Consider the following 18,876-nt stretch of genomic DNA (forward strand, 5'->3'; position numbering starts at 1 on the left):
GAAGCGGAAGGAAAGTGGAGGGGCGGGGCCGGGTCGAGGCGTAAGCAGACGGCGGGTGGCGCGTATTGGCAAGCAGGTGGCGACGGTGGGGCCAAGGCGTGAGTGAGGAAAGGGGAAGCGGAAGGCAGGTGGCGGGGGGAGGGGGAACAGGTCGACGCGTTAGCGGACGGCGAGAGGCGCGGATTGGCAAGCAGGCGGCGACGGTCGGGCCGAGGCGTGAGGGAGGACAGGGTAAGCGGAAGGGAAGTGGCGGGGGTAGGGGGAACAAGTCGAGGCATTAGCGGACGGCGGGAGGTGTGGATTGGCCAGCAGGCGGCGATGGTTGGGTTGAGGCGTGAGAAAGGAAAAGGGAAGAGGAAGGAAAGTGGCAGGGGGGGGACACAGGTCGAGGCGTTGGCGGACGGCGGGAGGCACGGATTGGCAAGCAGGCGGCGACGGTTGGGCTGAGGCGTGAGGGAGGAAAGGGGAAGCAGAAGGAAAGTGGCGGGGGACTGGTCGAGGCGTTGGCGGACGGTGGGAGGCGCGGATTGGAAAGCAGGCGTCGACGGTCGGGCCGAGGCGTGAGGGAGGAAAGGCGAAGCGGAAGGAAAGGGGAAGCGGAAGGAAAGTGGCAGTGGGGGGAGGACGGGTTGAGGCGTTAGCGGATGGCAGGAGGTGCGGTTTGGCAAGCAGGCGGCGACAGTCAGGACAAGGCGTGAAGGAGGAAATGGGAAGCGGAAGGAAAGTAGGGGGGGAAGGGGACGGGTCGAGGCGTTACTGGACAGCGGGAGGCGAGGTTTGGCAAGCAGGCGGCGACGGTCGGGCCGAGGCGTGCGAGAAGAAAAGGGAAGCGGAAGGAAATTGGCGGGGGGAGGGGGAACAGGTCGAGGCGTTAGTGGAAGGTGGGAGGCACGGATTGGCAAGCAGGCGGCGATGCTTGGGCTGAGGCGTGATGGAGGAAAAGGGAAGAGGAAGGAAAGTGGCAAGGGTGGACACAGGTCGAAGTGTTGGCAGACGGCGGGAGGCGTGGTTTGGCAAGCAGGCGGCGACTGTCAGGCCGAGGTGTGAGGGAGGAATGGGGAAGCGGAAGGAAAGTGGCGGTGGGGGGATGACGGGTCGAGCTGTTAGCGGACAGTGGGAGGCGTGGATTGGCAAGCAGGCGGCGACGGTCGGGCCGAGGCGTGAGGGAGGATAGGGGAAGCGGAAGGAAAGGGGGGGAGGGGGCGACGGGTCGAGGCGTTAGTGGACGGCGGGAAGCGAGGTTTGGTAAGCAGGCGGCGACGGTCGGGCCGAGGCGTGAGGGAGGAAAGTGTACGCGGAAGGAAAGTGGCGGGGGGCGGGGGACGGGTCGAAGCATTGGCGGACGGCGGGAGCCACAAATTTGCAAGAAGGCGGCGACGGTCGTGCCGAGGCGTGAGGGAGGAAAGGGGAAGAGGAAGGAAAGTGGCGGAGGGGAGGGGACGGGTCAAGGCGTTGGCTGATTGCAGGAGGCGCGGATTGGCAAGCAGGCTGCGACGGTCGGGCCGAAGCATGAGGGAGGAAAGTGTAAGCGGAATAAAAGTGGCGAGGGGGGGGGTCGGGCCGAGGCGTTGGCGGACGGCGGGAGGTGCGGATTGGCAAGCAGGCGGTGACGGTCGGGCCGAGGCGTGAGGGAGGAAAGTGTAAGCGGAATAAAAGTGGCGAAGGGGGGGGGTCGGGCCGAGGCGTTGGCGGACGGCGGGAGGTGCGGATTGGCAAGCAGGCGGTGACGGTCGGGCCGAGGCGTGAGGGAGGAAAGGGGAATCGGAACGAAAGTGGCGGGGGGGGGGGGTTGTGTCGAGGCATTGGCGGACAGTGGGAGGTGCGGATTGGCAAGCAGGTGTAGACGGTTGGGCCGAGGCGTGAGGGAGGAAAGGGGAAGCAGAAGGAAAGTGGGGGGGGGGATGGGACGGGTCGAGGCGTTGTCGGACGGCGGGAGGCGCGGATTGGCAAGCAGGCGGCGACGGTCAGGCCGAGGCGTGAAGGAGGAAAGGGGAAGGGGAAGGAAAGTAGGGGGGGGTGGGGACGGGTCGAGGTGTTAGTGGACAGCGGGAGGCAAGGTTTGGCAAGCAGGCTGCGACGGTCGGGCCGAGGCGTGCGGGAAGAAAGGGGAAGTGGAAGGAAATTGGCGGGGGGAGGGGGAACAGGTCGAGGCGTTAGCGGACGGCGGGAGGCGCGGATTGGCATGCAGGCGGCGATGCTTGGGCTGAGGCGTGACAGAGGAAAAGGGAAGAGGAAGGAAAGTGGCAGGGGTGGACACAGGTCGAGGCATTGGAAGATGGCAGGAGGCGCGGATTGGCAAGCAGGCAGCGACTGTCGGGCCGAGGCGTGAGGGAGGAAAGGGGAAGCGGAAGGAAAGTGGTGAGGGGGAGGGGACGGGTCAAGGCGTTGGCGGATTGCGGGAGGCGTGGATTGGCAAGCAGGCTGCGACGGTCGGGCCGAGGCATGATGGAGGAAAGGGGAAGCGGAAGGAAAGTGGCGGGGGGGAGGGGACGGGTCGAGGCGTTGGCGGATTGCGGGAGGCGCGGATTGGCAAGCAAGCGGCGACGGTCGGGCCAAGGCGTGAGGGAGGAAATGGGAAGCGGAAGGAAAGGGGTGGGGGGACGACGGGTCGAGGCGTTAGTGGACGGCAGGAAGCGAGGTTTGGCAAGCAGGCGGCGACGGTCGGGCCGAGGCGTATGGGAGGAAAGGGGAAGCAGAAGGAAAGTGGCGGGGGGGATGGGATGGGTCGAGGCGTTGGCGGATTGCGGGAGGAACGGATTGGCAAGAAGGCGAGGGCGTTCAGGCCAAGGCGTGAGGTAGGAAAGACGAAGAGGAAGGAAAGGGGGGAAGGGATCGTTCGAGGTGTTAGCGGACGGCGGGAGGCACGGATTGGCAAGAAGGTGAAGGCATCCAGGCCAAGACATGAGGTAGGAAAGGCGAAGAGGAACGAATAGGGCGGCGGGAGATCGTTCTAGGCGTTAGCGGACGGCGGGAGGCACGGATTGGTAAGAAGGCGAGGGCATTCGAGCCAAGGCGTGACATAGGAAAGGCGAAGAGGAAGGAAAGGTGGGGGGGGGATCGTTCACGGCGATAGCGGACAGCAGGAGGCATGGATTGGCAAGAAGGTGACGGCTTTCAGGCCAAGGCATGAGGTAGGAAAGGCGAAGAGGAAGGAAAGGGGATTGGGGCGGGATCGTTCGGGGCGTTAGCGGACGGCGGGAGGAATGGATTGGCAAGACGGAGACAGCGTTCGGGCCAAGGCGTGAAGTAGTATAGGGGCGGTGGGGGGGGATCGTTCGAGGCGTTAGTGGACGGTGGGAGGCATGGATTGGCAAGAAGGTGAGGGCGTGCGAGCCAAGGCGTGAGGCAGGACAGGCGTTAGCGGACTGTGTGAGAAACTCTTTTTTAAAAAGGTTGCGATGGTCAGGTAAAGGCATGAAGTACGAAACGTTAAGACGAAGAAAAAGGGGGGGGGTGGGATTTTTAGAGGCGTTAGCAGACTGTGTGGAAAAACTCATTTGTAATAAGGTTGCGACGGTCGGGTAAAGACGTGAGGTACGAAACGTTAAAACGAAGAAAACTGGGAGGGGGATTTGTAGAGGTGTTAGTGGGCTGTGTGAGAAACTCATTTGTAAAAAGGTTGCGACGGTCGGGTAAAGACGTGAGGTACAAAAAGTTAAGACGAAGAAAAATGGGGGGAGGGATTTTTAGAGGTGTTAGCTGGCTGTGCGAAAAACTCATTTGTAAAAAGGTTGCCACGGTCGGGTAAAGGGGTGAGGTACGAAACGTTAAGACGAAGAAAACTGGGTGGGGGGATATGATGAGGTGTGAGCGGACTGTTTAAGAAACTCATTTTTAAAAGGGTTACAACAGTCAGGTAAAGACGTGAGGTACGAAACGTTAATACAAAGAAAAAAGAGGATGGTGATTTGTAATGGCATTAGCAGGCTTGCTGATAAACTCATTTGCAAAAAAGGTGACGATTATCAGGTAAAGATGTGAGGTACGAAACGTTAAGACAAAGAATAAGGAGGGGGGGGGATTTGTAGAGGAGTTAGCGGGCTGTGTGAAAAACTCATTTTTGTGAAAAGGTTACGACGGTTGGGTAAAGGGGTGAGGTACGAAACGTTAAGATGAAGAAAAAAGAGTTGGGGGATTTGTCGAGGCAATAGCGGACTGTGTAGAGAAACTCATTTGTAAAAAGGTTGCGATGGTCAGGGAAAGATGTGAGGTACAAAACGTTAAGACGAAGAAAACGGGCTGGGTTGGGATTTGTAGAGGCGTTAGCGGGCTGTGTGAAAAAGTCATTTGTAAAAAGGTTGTGATGGGCGGGTAAAGACGTGAGGTACGAAACGTTAAGACACGTTCAACGGGGGGGTGAGATTTTTAGAGGCGTTAGCGGACTGTGTGGAAAAAGTCATTTGTAAAAAGGTTGCGACAGTCGGGTAAAGACGTGAGGTACGAAACGTTAAGATGAAGAAAACAGGGTGGGGGGGATTTGTAGAGGCGCTAGCGGACTGTGCTAGAAACTCATGTGTAAAAAGTTGCGACAGTCAGGTAAAGACGTGAGGTACAATACGTTAAGACGAAGAACACAGGGTGGGGGGGATTGGCAGAGGCGTTAGCGGGCTGTGTGAAAAAGTAATTTGTAAAAAGGTTACGACGGTCGGGTAAAGACGTGAGGTACGAAACGTTAAGACGAAGAAAACAGGGTGGGGGGGATTTGTAGAGGCGTTAGCGGACTGTGCTAGAAACTCATGTGTAAAAAGTTGCGACAGTCAGGTAAAGACGTGAGGTACAATACGTTAAGACGAAGAACACAGGGTGGGGGGGATTGGCAGAGGCGTTAGCGGGCTGTGTGAAAAAGTAATTTGTAAAAAGGTTTTGACGGTCGGGTAAAGACGTGAGGTACGAAACGTTAAGACAAAGAAAAGAGGGGTGGGATTTGTCGAGGCGTTAGCAGACTGTGTGGAAAAACTCATTTGTAAAAAGGTTGCGACGGTTGGGTAAAGGGGTGAGGTACGAAACGTTAAGATGAAGGAAACGGGGGGGAGGGTTTAGAGGCATTTAGCGGACTGTGTGGAAAAAGTCATTTGCAAATAGGTTGTGACGGTTGGGTAAAGGGGTGAGGTACGATATGTTAAGACGCAGTCAACGGGGGGGTGGGATTTTGAGAGGCATTAGCGGGCTGTGTGAGAAACTCATTTGCAATAAGGTTGCAATGGTCGGGTAAAGGGGTGACGTACGAAACGTTAAGACAAAGAAAAAGGAGGGGGGAGATTTGTAGAGGCGTTAGCGGGTGTGTGAAAAACTCATTTTTAAAGAGGTTACGATGGTCGGGTAAAGACGTGAGGTACGAAACGTTAAGATGAAGAAAACGGTGGGGGGTGGGATTCATAGAGGCGTTAGTGGATTGTGTTAGTAGCTCATTTGTAAAAAGGTGACGACAGTCAGGTAAAAACGTGAGGTACGAAACGTTAAGACGAAGAAACAGGGGGGGGATTTCTAGAGGCGTTAGTGGGCTGTGCTAGAAACTCATTTATAAAAAGGTTACGACGGTCGGGTAAAGACCAGGGAAATCGGGGGTGAGGGAGGTGGTTGTAGAGGCAGGCAGGCAGCGGATGGGTTTGGAAACCTATCTTACTTTTTTGTAGGAAAGGGTACGATGGTCGGGTAAAACCAGGGGAAATGGAGTGGGGGGGTTTGTAGAGGAGGGCGGTCTGTGGACACGGGTGAGGAAACCTACCTTACTTTTTTGTAGGAAAGGGTGCGACGGTTGGGTAAAGATCAGGGGAAATGGGGGAGGGGTTTGTAGAGGCGGGCGGTTGGCGGATATGGGTGGGGAAACCTACCTTTCTTTTTTGTAGGAAAGGGTACAATGGTCGGGTAAAGAGCAGAGGAAACGGGGAGGGGGGGGTTGTATTGGCAGGCGGTTGGCAGGCATAAGTGGGGAAACCTACCTTACTTTTTTGTAGGAAAGGGTACGATGGTCAGGTAAAGACCAGGGGAAACCAGGGGGGGTTGTAGAGGCAGGAGGTTAGCGGATATGGGTGGAGAAACCTAGCTTACTTTTCTGTTGGAAAGGATATAACGGTCGGCTAAAGACCTAGGGAAACGGGGGGGGGGGGGGGGGGGGTGGTGGTTTATAGAGGCGGGCGGTTGGCGGGCTGGGTGGGGAAATCTTACTTTTTTGTGAAAAGATTATGACGGTCGGGTAAAGACCGAGGGGTTTACGAAATGTTAAGATGACGGGAAACGGGGGGGATTTGTAGAGGCGGGAGGTTGGCGGGCTGGGTGGGCAAACCTTATTTGTTGAAACGGTTAGGGTGGTCGGGTGAAAAACCGGCGCGGGGGGGGGGGGTACGGCGCGTTCAGAGGAAAGAGAAAGGGGGGATGGGTAGAGGCGGGCGGCAATAGGGCTGTGTGGGAAACCTTATTTGTTGAAAAGGTTATGGTGGTCGGGTGAAAAACCGTGGTGGGGGGTACGAAGTGTTAAGAAGAAGGAGAAAGGGGGGATGGGTAGAGGCAGGCAGCGAGCGGGCTGTGTGGGAAACCTTATTTGTTGAAATGGTTATGGTGGTCAGGTAAAAAAAACAGAGGGGAGGGGGCAGTGAGCGGGCTGTGTGGGAAACCTTATTTGTTGAAACGGTTATGGTGGTCGGATGAAAAACCGTGGGGGGGGTACGGCGCGTTCAGAAGAAGAAGGAGAAGGGGGATGGGTAGAGGCGGGCGGCAAGCGGGCTGTGTGGGAAACCTTATTTGTTGAAATGGTTATGGTTGTCAGGTGAAAAATTGGGGGGGGTGTACGGTGGATTCAGAAGTAGGAGAAAGGGGGATGGGTAGAGGCGGGCGGCGAGCAGGCTGTGTGGGAAACCTTATTTGTTGAAACGGTTATGGCGGTAGGGTGAAAAACTGTGGGGGGTGTACGAAGTGTTAAGAAGAAGGAGAAAGCGGGGATGGGGAGAGGCGGGCGGCGAGCAGGCTGTGTGGGAAACCTTATTTGTTGAAACGGTTATGGTGGTCGGGTGAAAAACCGGAGGGGAGGGGGCAGTGAGCGGGCTGTGTGGAAACCTTATTTGTTGAAACGGTTGTGGTGGTCGGGTGAAAAAACGGAGGGGAGAGCAGTGAGCGGGCTGTGTGGGAAACCTTACTTGTTGAAATGATTATAGACGTCATGTGAAAAACTGGAGGGGGGGGGGGGGTACGGCGCGTTCAGAAGAAGGAGAAAGGGGGGATGGGTAGAGGCGGGCGGCGAGTGGGCTGTGGGAAAAATTTACTCGTGGAACGGTTATGGTGTTTGGGTGAATAACCATGGGGGGTATGAAGTGTCCAGAAGAAGAAGGAGAAAGGGGGGATTGGTGGAGGCAGGCAGCAAGCGGACTGTGTGGGAAAAATTTATTTGTGGAACGGTTATGGTGGTTGGGTGAAAAACCGTGGGGGGTATGAACTGTTAAGAAGAAGGAAAAGGGGGGGATTGGTAGAGGCAGGTGTTGAGCGGAGTGTTATGGAAAAATTTATTTGTTGAAAGTTATGGTGGTTGGTGAAAAACTGGTGCGGGGGGGCAGGTACAGCGCATTCAGAAGAAGGAGATAGGGGGGATGGGTAGAGGCGGGCGGTGAGCGGGCTTTGTGGGAAACATTATTTGTTGAAACGGTTATGGTGGTCAGGTGAAAAACCGTGGGTGGAGGGGGTACGGTGCATTCAGAAGTAGGAGAAAGGGGGGTTTGGTAGAGGCGGGCGGCAATACGGCTGTGTGGGAAACCTTATTTGTTCAAACTGTTATGGTGGTTGGGTGAAAAACCGTAGGGGGTGGGGTACGGAGTGTTAAGAAGAAGGAGAAAGGGGGGATGGGTAGAGGCGGCGGCGAGTGGGCTGTGTGGGAAACCTTATTTGTTGAAATGGTTATGGTGGTCAGATGAAAAACCGGGGGGGGGGGGGGGGTACAGCGCATTCAGAAGAAGGGGAAAGGGGGGATGGGTAGAGGCGGGCGGCGAGCGGGCTGTGTGGGAAACCTTATTTGTTGAAACGGTTATGGTGTTCGGGTGAAAAACTGTGGGGGGGGGTACGGATGATTAAGAAGAAGGAGAAAGGGGGGATGGGAATTGGCAGGCGGCGAGCAGGCTGTGTGGGAAACCTTATCTGTTGAAACAGTTATGGTGGTTGGTTTAAAAATTTTGGGGAGGTTTGGACTGTTAGAAGTAGGAGAAAGTGGGGATGGGTAGAGGCGGGCGGCGAGCGGGCTGTGTGGGAAACCTTATTTGTTGAAACGGTTATGGTGTTCGGGTGAAAAACTGGGGGGGGGTACGGAGTGTCAAGAAGAAGGAGAAAGGAGGGTTGGGTAGAGGCGGGCGGCGAGCGGACTGTGTGGGAAAAATTTACTCGTGGAACGGTTATGGTGTTTGGGTGAATAACCATGGGGGGTATGAAGTGTCCAGAAGAAGAAGGAGAAAGGGGGGATTGGTAGAGGCAGGCAGCGAGCGGACTGTGTGGGAAAAATTTACTTGTGGAACGGTAATGGTGGTTGGGTGAAACACCGTGGGGGGTATGAAGTGTTCAGAAGAAGGAGAGAGGAGGGATTGGTAGAGGCGTTCCGTGAGTGGACTGTTATGGAAAAATTTACTTGTGGAACGGTTATGGTGGTTGGGTGAAAAACCGTGGGGGGTATGAACTGTTAAGAAGAAGGAAAAAGGGGGGATTGGTAGAGTCGGGCGTTGAGCGGACTGTTATGGAAAAATTTATTTGTGGAAAGTTTATGGTGGTTGGGTGAAAAACCGTGGGGGGGTTGGTTGATGTAGATAAGGTGCAGCTGTTGCTGGTTCTGTTAAGTGGTTGAAAGCCAATGAAGAGAGAGCAGCCAGGGAAGAAGGGGTGGGGAGGGGAGATGAGGAGAAGGCAGCAGAGGGACTGGTATGAAGAGTGTGTTGGTATGAGATGGTAAATGACATTGTTGCAGCTTGATAGTCTGGAGAGTGTTGCAACATAAGAGTTTTCAAGTCCTCTTGCTTTTGAGCACTCCTTGCTGAAGTGGGAGGCTAGGTGTTGCTGAGCCAGGATTCAGAGATAAAGCTCGACAACAACAGAGTCATTGTTAAGCAGGTATTGTTTATTTGTGGCACTGGGTGCATAGGGAATCACTCCTTCTAGTATGCACACTCCAGATCTGATTCTCACTAGTTTTATGCTACAAATTAATACATATGCATAATATTTCTCATAAAAATAATATGTATTTAACTATTTCCCAAAACATTTTACATATTTTTCTGCCTCCATACATAGCAGTTGATTTCTGCTGTCTTAAAACTTATTATCCTATTGTTCTGACACACACCATCCTCTTCCTTTTAGTCAAGGAAAACATATCTTCCTCTGTAATGCTCATTTATCACTGTCCAAGGTTATTTATGACATACGCCTATGGTTCTACACCCCTTTATCTAAACTCCCAGACCACAAATACATAGCAACTAAGTATCTTCCCTACATCCTACAGACATTAGTAAACCCCTGCCAACTCACTAGAGTTGGCCAATCTCTTGTTCATTTAACCCTTATATATCAGTATATATGAGTAAACATATCTGACATTTTCCTTTAGCACAGAAGAGCCCACAGCCAAACTATTAAATTTTCTTACTTCCCAAAATATCATAACCACATCCAAGCAAACTACTGAAAACAGACTCTGTCCTGTGCTAATACTCATACTTTGTCCAATAATTGTTTGGAGTTAAGCACAAGTCAAAACTATGTCAAGGACCTTTCTAAAAATTCAGTGGTAGAGATGACTGGGTTTCATATTTTCTGAACTTCCCTGGCACAGTTTTTGTATACTGTTATAGATGTAGCTGATGTGTCTTGGACAGGGTCATTAGCAATCCAGAGGTGATTTAAAAAAGAACTGGATTTCACTACATCCTATATTCAAAATGTGAGATAGCTAGATAGCAAATTTCAAGTTGAAGCTCAAATAATGCATTTCCAAGGGACCTTCTAGCAGTATTTTAAAGACTGAATCAACTCAGGTGAAATTAGGACGTATTTAGCTTGTTCTTTTGCTGAGACCAAATCATAGGGGACAGTGGTGGATATTGCCTACCTTGACCTCAGTAAGGCTTTTGACGCTGCCTCCCATTACATCTGCATATGTAAGCTCAAAAAGAGTGGGTTAGATGAGTGGACAGCGAGGTGGATTGAGAACTGGCTGAATGGCAGAGCTCAGAGGGTTGTGAGCAGCAGTGCAGAGTCTAGCTAGAGGACTGTAACTAGTGGCGCTCCCCCAGGGGTCAGTACTGGGTCCAGTCCTGTTCAACTTATTAATCAGTGACCTGGATGAAGGGACAGAGTGTACCTTCAGTAATTTTGCTGATGATACAAAGCTGGGAGGAGCAGTTGATACACTAGAAGGCTGTGCTGCCATCCAGCGAGACCTGGACAGGCTGGAGAGTTGGGCAGAGAGGAACCTCATGAAGTTCAACAAAGGCAAGTGTAAGATCCTGCACCTGGAGAGGAACAACCCCACGCAACAGTACAGGCTGGGGGTTGACCTGCTGGAAAACAGTTCTGTGGAGAAGGACCTGGGAGTGCTGGTGGACAGCAAGTTGCCTGTCAATCAGCTGTGTGCCCTTGTGGCCAAGAAGGCCAATGGGATGCTGGGGTGCATTAGGAGGAGCATGGCCAGTAGGCTGAGGGAGGTGATCTTCCCCCTCTACTCTGCCCTGGTGAGGCCACACCTGGAGTGCTGTGTCCAGTTCTGGGCTTCCCAGTTCAAGAGAGACAGGGAGCTACTGGAGAGGGTCCAGCAGAGGGCTACAAAGAGGATGAGTGGACTGGTGCATCTGCCTTATGAGGAAAGGCTGAGAGAGCTGGGCCTGTTTAGCCTGGAGAAGAGAAGACTGAGAGGGGATCTTATCAATGTCTACAAATATCTAAAGGGTGAGTGTCAAGAGGATGGGGCCAGGCTCTTTTCAGTAGTGCCCAGGGACAAGACAAGGGTCAATGGGCACAAACTGCAACACAAGAAGTTCCATCTGAATATGAGGAAAAACTTCTTTACTTTGAGGGTGACAGAGCACTGGGACAGGCTGACCAGAGAGGTTGTGGAGTCTCCTTCTCTGGAGATATTTAAAACCTGCCTGGACACAACTCTGTGCAACCTGCTCTAGGTGAACCTCTTTAGCAGGGGGTTGGACTAGATGATCTCCAGAGGTCCCCTCCAACCCCAACCATTCTATGATTCTGTGACCTTGTTCACTGATAGATTATTCAATCAGTCAAATGTAAACTGGGAATATTACCAGGTGCTTACTGGCTAATAAGTGATTACAAAACCAAATCCATTGTCATTTAATAATACCTTAGATCATTACTCAACTCTCCAGTATTCTGTCTAGAGAGTGATAAGTGTTTGTCATGGTTTAACTCCAGCCGGCAACCAAGCACCCTGCAGCCACTTGCTCACTCCTCCCCCCCCCCCGAGGGATGGGGAGGAGAATCGGAAAAGGAATGTAAAAGTCAAGGGTTGAGATAGCAATTTAATAGGTAAAGCAGCAAAAGCTGCGCACACAAGCAAAGTAAAACAAGGTATTCATTCACTACTTCCCATGGGCAGGCAGGTGTTCAGCCATCCCCAGGAAAGCAGGGCTCCATCATGCGTAACGGTTACTCGGGAAGACAAATGCCATAATGCCAGATGTCCCCCGCTTCCTTCTTCTTCCCCCAGTTTATATACTCAGCATGACATCATATGGTATGGAATACCTCTTTGGCTGGTTCAAGTCACCTGTCCTGGCTGTGTCCCCTCCCAATTTCCTTTGCCCCTCCAGCCCTCTTGCTGGCAGGGCCCAAGAAACTGAAAAGTCGTTGACTTAATATAAACATCACCCAGCAACAACTAAAAAACATCAGTGTGCTATCAACATTGTTCTCACACCAAATCCAAAACACAGCACTGTACTAACTACTAAGAAAAATAACTCTATCCCAGCTGAAACCAGGACAGTGTTGTGAGGCTGGAGCAACACTTTTGCTCACATCTTCAGAGCTGCAGTTTTGGTACCTCCTCATTTAGGTGGTTGTGAGGAAAACTGCATGGAGAACCTGTTACTTGGAGCCTCAGCTTCAGGATGGGAGGCCTAAGAGGGATGCCTGTTTATTCCATTGGCCTCCCTCTTAAAACCATGTCTGCCACACTCAGTAAACCTGTTTTCTCACTTTGAGACTAAGATCATGTTTTATGACCTCTCATAAACACTGTGTTATTAGCCAAAGACAGGTAGTACAGCTTTATCGCAAGAGTGAGGAGGTGGTTTTTTGCATATATATGTGTGTATGCATGCATATATCTTTTTCAAATGCAAGCAACTGTCATCTGTGAGACTTATGTAGAGAGCTTTATGGCAAGTGCTGGAGGCCACGATGCCTGTGAAGGACCTTGAAGGCTGAATGCCCAGAAAGTAACATAAGGTTGGCTGAACGCCCAGAAGAGAATCGGGATATGAAGCAAGGCTGGAGCAGATGTGTGATGCCACGTAGGTGGCTGGCTGAGAACATGAAACACAAAGAGATAAGAAGGAAGAGAGAAAAAAAAATGCAAGAAGTTCAGTGTGTTTTTAGCTTAGCAATTAACCAATGAAATATAGCTAAGAAGCGTGTGAACAGTATTGATTAACCAATGATATTTTAGTATGGTGCGCATGAACAGCAAATGAGGATATATAAGTGTGGGGTTTTGACTAATAAAGGGTCTTCTGGTCGGATTCAGGAGTCTGTGTCTTCATCTCCTCCGACTTACTTTCAAGGAGTAACCAGAAAAGGGAGGAGGTGCTGCTGAATGCAATCACAGTACAGCCCAAGGCTGTAAGCCATGTCTGGTACTGTTGTCAGGAGCAGGTGTATACCTAGCAGTAAATGCTCAACATTATCTTTTTGAGGAGCTCACAAACTGTCTCTTCATTTCAGCCTGTCTATTGAAAGACACTGGGTTCCTAGGGTTAATTTGTGCTGCCAGAGCTTTGCAAAGGTGGCAAAACAGATGGCTTTGGAGTGCAGGCTAGTCCAGGCTAGTCTTACCCAGGGTTTGTGCTCAGAAGTGTTGTTGGCACACAGGAACATTTCTGGCAAAGGTAGCAGAGGAAATTCTTGTTTAATGTGATGGCCCTCTGCCTCACTAATGTCTCAGACCCATGGTCACTACAACTACTGTCATATATAGTCTGGGTAAATGGGGCCTCTTCCTGGATCTAACATTAAAAAAAAGAAGAAAAATAAACCCACACCAAAAAAAAACCCTCTCCAAAGTTGAATGCATTAGATGCATTTCATCCTGCATGGTTCTGATTTATCTTGGCTCTTCTGATCCCCAGAGAGCAAGTCTTCCATTGAGACAAAGAATGTAATTTCAGGTGGCCTTTAGATACGATATTCAGTCACTATGGGTGTTTCTATTGCTGGATGTGCTCCATGGCTGACTGGATGATTTTCTGGCAAGGTATGAAGCTACTTATGGAAACCATATTAGGAAAGCAGCAGTGTTCATCTTTCTCAACTGCAGAGTCAACATAAATACTGCAGAAATTGCTGGTTAATAAAGCTCCTTATATTGCTTAATTGGCCAAAAGTCAAACTATTCATGCCAATGAATACCATAATGGAGAACTTATTAAATTTTCATTTTACTTATATTGCCATACTAAGGAAGTAGCAATAGGTATATCAGCTTCTCTTCATTGAGAATATTGGAAGGCAAAGGAAATGTTATCTTGCTCAGTGAAGGAGGGTCTAAAGATTTACCTCAGTCATGATGGAGGGAAAAAGATCAAGACAGAGTGCTTTGAGACCATGCATCACATCACATCTGCTGACACTCAGTTAAAAGGTGACCCAAATCTTGTGTGTGCTGGTACTATGGTACCAGCTTTTGGATCTCTGTATTTCACATAGTCTTGCTTGCAAACTGTCACTCAGATGAGGTGCTGTGTCCTGGGACACCCATCTGTAACAACCCTTCCTATCCTTTGTCCCCCTTTGGCAAGCATCCTTTCCTCTCTTTCCTGCCCAGCCACCCTTCTACCTGCTCCCTCCCACCACCCTCACCCCCTTCCCCATATTCATTCTCAGTGGTCTTTGTATGCATATGCCTTGGCCCCCTTCAGCTCATTAAGCTCCCTGCCTTGCCTCATGTTTTGACAGGTTTTGTGAGTTTTGACAATCCTGCCAGTGCCCAAGCTGCTATCCAGGCTATGAATGGCTTCCAGATTGGCATGAAGAGGCTGAAGGTGCAGCTGAAGAGGCCAAAGGATGCCAATCGTCCCTATTGATGAGTTGTGGGAACCACTGGATACAAAGCACTAGCACAGGTAACTTCATGGTGAAGGGGGTGTCAGCTATGGTTGTAGCCTCTCTTTGTCTTGTAGATGCTCAAAAAGATTCAAGTCTGTGACTCTCTAGCTTCTGCCTTTTTCACTCTGGCTAGAGTTACCCTGCACAGAAATGCACCCACACATAAACCAGAAACAGTTTGTATGTGTCTCTTTAGAAAAAGAGGTAGAAGGATGCTTAACAAGGGATGAGCCAAGTTTCCCACCCCAGGGGCATCCTGCATCTCTAGAAAGTCTTCCTGGCCACTAAAGGAGACCCAGCAGCTGTCCTAATTCCCCTTGCTCGGCCAAAGAGAGAGAAGAAAAACTACAATTAAGAGATGGGACTGGGCTGCAGTTTAATTCCATGTGACTGGGATAGTGTTTGTCTCAATAGCTCTCTGTTGCAAGTGTTTTAAAGCATTCTTCATTCTCCATGTGGTATAGTTTGCATTCAGTTTCACCCCATCATAATTAATTTATGTAAATATGTCTCCCTGACAACTAAATAACCCCTAATTTCTTTCTTCCTAAACCCAAGAAATTAATAGAAGAATTCATGCACATTTCTTGCTCAGTTACTCTTAACTTCTGTGTGTAGATAAACCCAACCAGTGCCATGGACACTTTGCTAGAGTGAGGACCTAGACAAATCTTAACAAGGTTCTCATTGTTATACTCATGTACTTTGTCTTGTTGGAAAGGAACCTAATTGATGCTCCAAGGGAACTTCTAATACATTTAACAGTGTCAAAAATATAAGAAGCAGCAGCTAGTTTAATTGTAATCCCAGCCTATCACCAATAACAAAAATGGAGCTGTTTAAAAAAAAAAATTGAAACATTTTATACCACTGGCTGGCTTTTCCATTAGATAGTTCTTGGAGAAACAGAAATATAAAACCATATGTGTTTTTTACAGAGACAGGAAGTCTCCTTGCTGTTAAAACTGTTCCACACCAGATTCCCCAATAAACCCGGCACCCAGGGTGGCCCTAAGATGCAACAAGCACTTTGTAGTTCCGCATTAGTGACAGAGAGAGGGATTAGGTGACCTTTCTAGGCCATTATATCTGTAATGTCTATGATTCAGTGATTCTGATTCAGGCCTTTTTTGACCCATCTAAGGTACAGCCAGGAAATCCTTATCTTCAGCCTTCCCAAAGAACTTCCACATATGAAGTGCTCTAATTTTTCACTGGTGTCTCTAATATCTTTGAAAAAATATATTGTTCCAGCTGTCAGACCAATATCCTTTCCACTGAGAATTAAGGAATGGGATCAAAATGTCTTTGAAAGAGGTGCTGCACTGAAGGCAACATGGATTAAGAAACCTTTCAATAAACGTATTAGGTGTATGTGCAAGATACAGCCTCCTTAGCTTAGACTCTCCTTTATATGTGACTATATGAAGATAACTGTCAGTGCATTTTCCCTCTTCAAATACCTCTTTTCCTTACTTATGACAAGACCTCTTGGAAGCTTGAAACCAAAATATGTTTCCATATCCATATGTTTTTGCTTCATCACACTGGCTTTTTACTGCAGCTTTTAGTGGGAGAAAGCAGGAGATGCATGCATGCAATTTTGTTAAAGCAGGGACTGTCTTTGTTGTGGAGATTTTTCAATAACACCTGCAAAGGGATCAAAGGACACAAGTATCTCCCCAGCTGTTTGGCACCAAGCAATAACTTTATATGATAGCATAGTTGTGGTCACTTAAGATATACTTGTTTCTTATGGTTGTGTAAAAAAGTGCAGGGCTTTAGACCCCTGTGGTGTTAATGATTCACTAGTATGCGTCTATGCTGTTTTCATTATCATGGATCATTATGAAGTGCTCTGCCTCTACCTTTCTGTGACCAAACTGATGTTGAGGTCTCAGTATATTTCCTATAAAAATATTACTCAGTAGCAGGACTAGGACTTGTGTGTTTCGGTTCCCCCCAATAAATTATACAAAAAGGAATCAGTTGGTAAAATGGCAATAAAATTCCAAATCTCTCAGAGCATTTTTTTCCCCTTTCCTTTGCTTCTGCAAAGCAGGAGAACAATCTTGAATTATTGCCACTAAATAGGAAGTCCTTTAGCCTTCCTGGCTTTTACTTTGATTTTAATGCTCTGCTGTCCAGCAAAGTCAGTTCAGTTCTTACCACCAGGTCACTTCCATCCTCTGCTTACAGAAGCCTTTATTAGCGGTGCAGAAAGTCCTTATCAAAGGAGTAAATGTGGCTCAAAGTTCCTTGTTCTCTTGTAGACTTCAGTCTTAGTGAGTCCATTGAAAGATCTGGAGATGTACCTATCTTTTAGCAGGAGAAAGTTCTCCAGGAAAAATTTTTGTTTGGTTTGTTTTTTTCACCTAACAAAAGGGATTAGCCAAGTGCTTGTGGTCCCAGGAGGACACCAAAGGAGTGTATCCCAGGGAAGGATCTGATTTGCCACAAGGAGTACCATGCAAAGTTAGATTGGAGAGGACACTTGGTGACAGCAAGGATACCCAGAAGCACAGAATGGCTTAGATCCAGCTCTCTCTTCAGCTCATCTGCTTCTAGTGCTCGGAAACATCCATAACAGCATCCTAGAAGCCAACACAGGATTTTTAGTCATGATGGCCAGATAAAAATCAGCTTCTGGCTATGCCTGTGCAATAGCAGTCAGCTCTGGTCTAAGCCATCAGTAATAAGCCCTACTTAGCAATAGGTCACTTGTTAATGGCTTGACACCATGTTATTGTACCCCCATGGCTTGTTTGAAGTGTAAACTCCAGTCAGCCTCCAAAATACTACTGAAAGTCTCTGACTTGCCCGTTCAGTAGATAGTGTCATTACTTGCAACAAGAATTTTCCCAAAAATGCTAGGACAGAAGCCAGCTAGGCCCATGGGAATGGCACAGGCAGCTACTGCAAAGCTTGAGAGCAAGCAGCTCCCTTAACTGGCAGAAACACAATAACACTTCTGGGTTTTTATCCAGTTTTACTTTGGTTGCAGCTCTTCATGGTCCTTAATTCCAATTTGAAGCATGTGCATAACCATATTGACATCAGGGCAATTACTTATGTGCTTCAAGAGGGTGCTCAAGAAAAATTCTAATTGGGATTTTTCTAAGGAAAATCTTTGTTTTATTGAACTCCTTTCAAAAAATAAGAAGCTTCCAACAAAAAGCCCACATACATCACCTAGTATGATGTAATCCACCAGAGTGTTTTTTCTTAATCAAGAAAGAAAGATCTTCACTCAATTTTAATTCTGGATGTATTTTTCTTTTTTTAATTTATAAATCTCCCTTTTGCGACACAAGCGATCTAGGCCACACTAAAGTCCTTTGTTTTCCTTGGAAATGCTTTAAAGTTGCTGTCAAAAACTGAAAGGGTCTCTATGATGTGGCAGATAAGACCACAAGCTGCAGCAAATAAAGTCCTGAAAAATTCAGATGGCAAAATGTTTCCAAAATATCTGCCTCTCTTCTCTTGTATTGTGGTTTAAACCAAGCTGGCAACTAAGCCCCGTGCAGCCACTCGCTCAGGATGGGAGAGAAAATCGGAAGAATAAAAATGAGAAAAAATGTGGGTTGAGATAAAGAACTTTAATAGATAAAGCAAAAGCCACGCACACAAGCAAAGCAAAAGAAGGAATTAATTCACCACTTCCCACTGGCAAGCAGGTGTTCAGCCATCTCCAGGAAAGCAGGGCTCCATCATGTGTAATGGTTACTTGGGAAGACAAACACCATCACGCTGAACATCCCTCCCTTCCTTCTTCTTCCCCCAGCTTATATGTACTCAGCATGATGTTCAATGGTATGTGTCACATGAAGGGGGGGGTGGGGGGGGGTGTCTCTCAGCCCCAGGTGTTTGATTGGTCTATCAGCACCCCAGGAAAGCCAAGACCCTTGTGCCCGACCAGTCTGTCAGCATCCTGTTACAGGGACCCTTCACTGAACAGTCCCACTGGATCAGAGGGCGATACAACTGCCTTGTTCAGGGAAACATGCCAACAGGATCAGGGGGACCCCTCAGCAGATCTTCCCACTTTATTTGAATGCGTTACCCCCTGCCGGCAACTGCTAGCACCCACAAAGGACTCACACTAACAGTTTACAGAATAAAACTCTTTACTAATATAAAATCGTGACAAATTAAGGTTCATGATTACCGGTGATAGGGACTGTCTGCAAAAACAAGCTTGAAGTGATATACAACCAAACTATAATCACTAATAACAGCTAGCATGAGTTAATCATAGAATAAAGTTCTTACCCAATAGAGGCATCCCTATGGGGGAGAAGACAGGTTCAGCCCATCAACGGATCCCAGAAATTACGATGGAGTCTTCCCTAACTTCTCCCCTCATCTGTCCACTTTTTATACTTCATAGTACATTGCATATTCATTCACCATACACAGGATTGGTTACAAGTTTCTCGCTTCTAATGCAAATTAGTACGCATCCTCAGATAGCGCTACTGATGTTCTCTACTAACTACACATGCTCCTCAAGCAGGGTTTTGCCCTCTTTCGGGGGTGAGTGGGTGTATTTGAGTC

The 18,876-nt window shown here is 49.0% G+C and overlaps 1 protein-coding gene across 11 annotated transcripts in view; it reads left to right on the forward strand.

Annotated features, from left to right (window-relative positions):
- LOC129734524 (CUGBP Elav-like family member 4) overlaps positions 1 to 14,297 on the forward strand; it is a 342,020-nt gene extending 327,723 nt beyond the window's left edge. For all 11 annotated transcript variants that reach the window (XM_055698108.1, XM_055698111.1, XM_055698116.1 and 8 more), the window contains one exon: positions 14,170 to 14,297. In XM_055698108.1, coding sequence (XP_055554083.1) covers positions 14,170 to 14,297 — 128 coding nt within the window. The remainder of the gene's footprint in view (positions 1 to 14,169) is intronic.
- Positions 14,298 to 18,876: the final 4,579 nt, after the last annotated feature.

The sequence above is a fragment of the Falco cherrug genome, chromosome W (assembly GCF_023634085.1).
Source record: "Falco cherrug isolate bFalChe1 chromosome W, bFalChe1.pri, whole genome shotgun sequence".
Lineage (NCBI taxonomy): Eukaryota > Metazoa > Chordata > Aves > Falconiformes > Falconidae > Falco > Falco cherrug.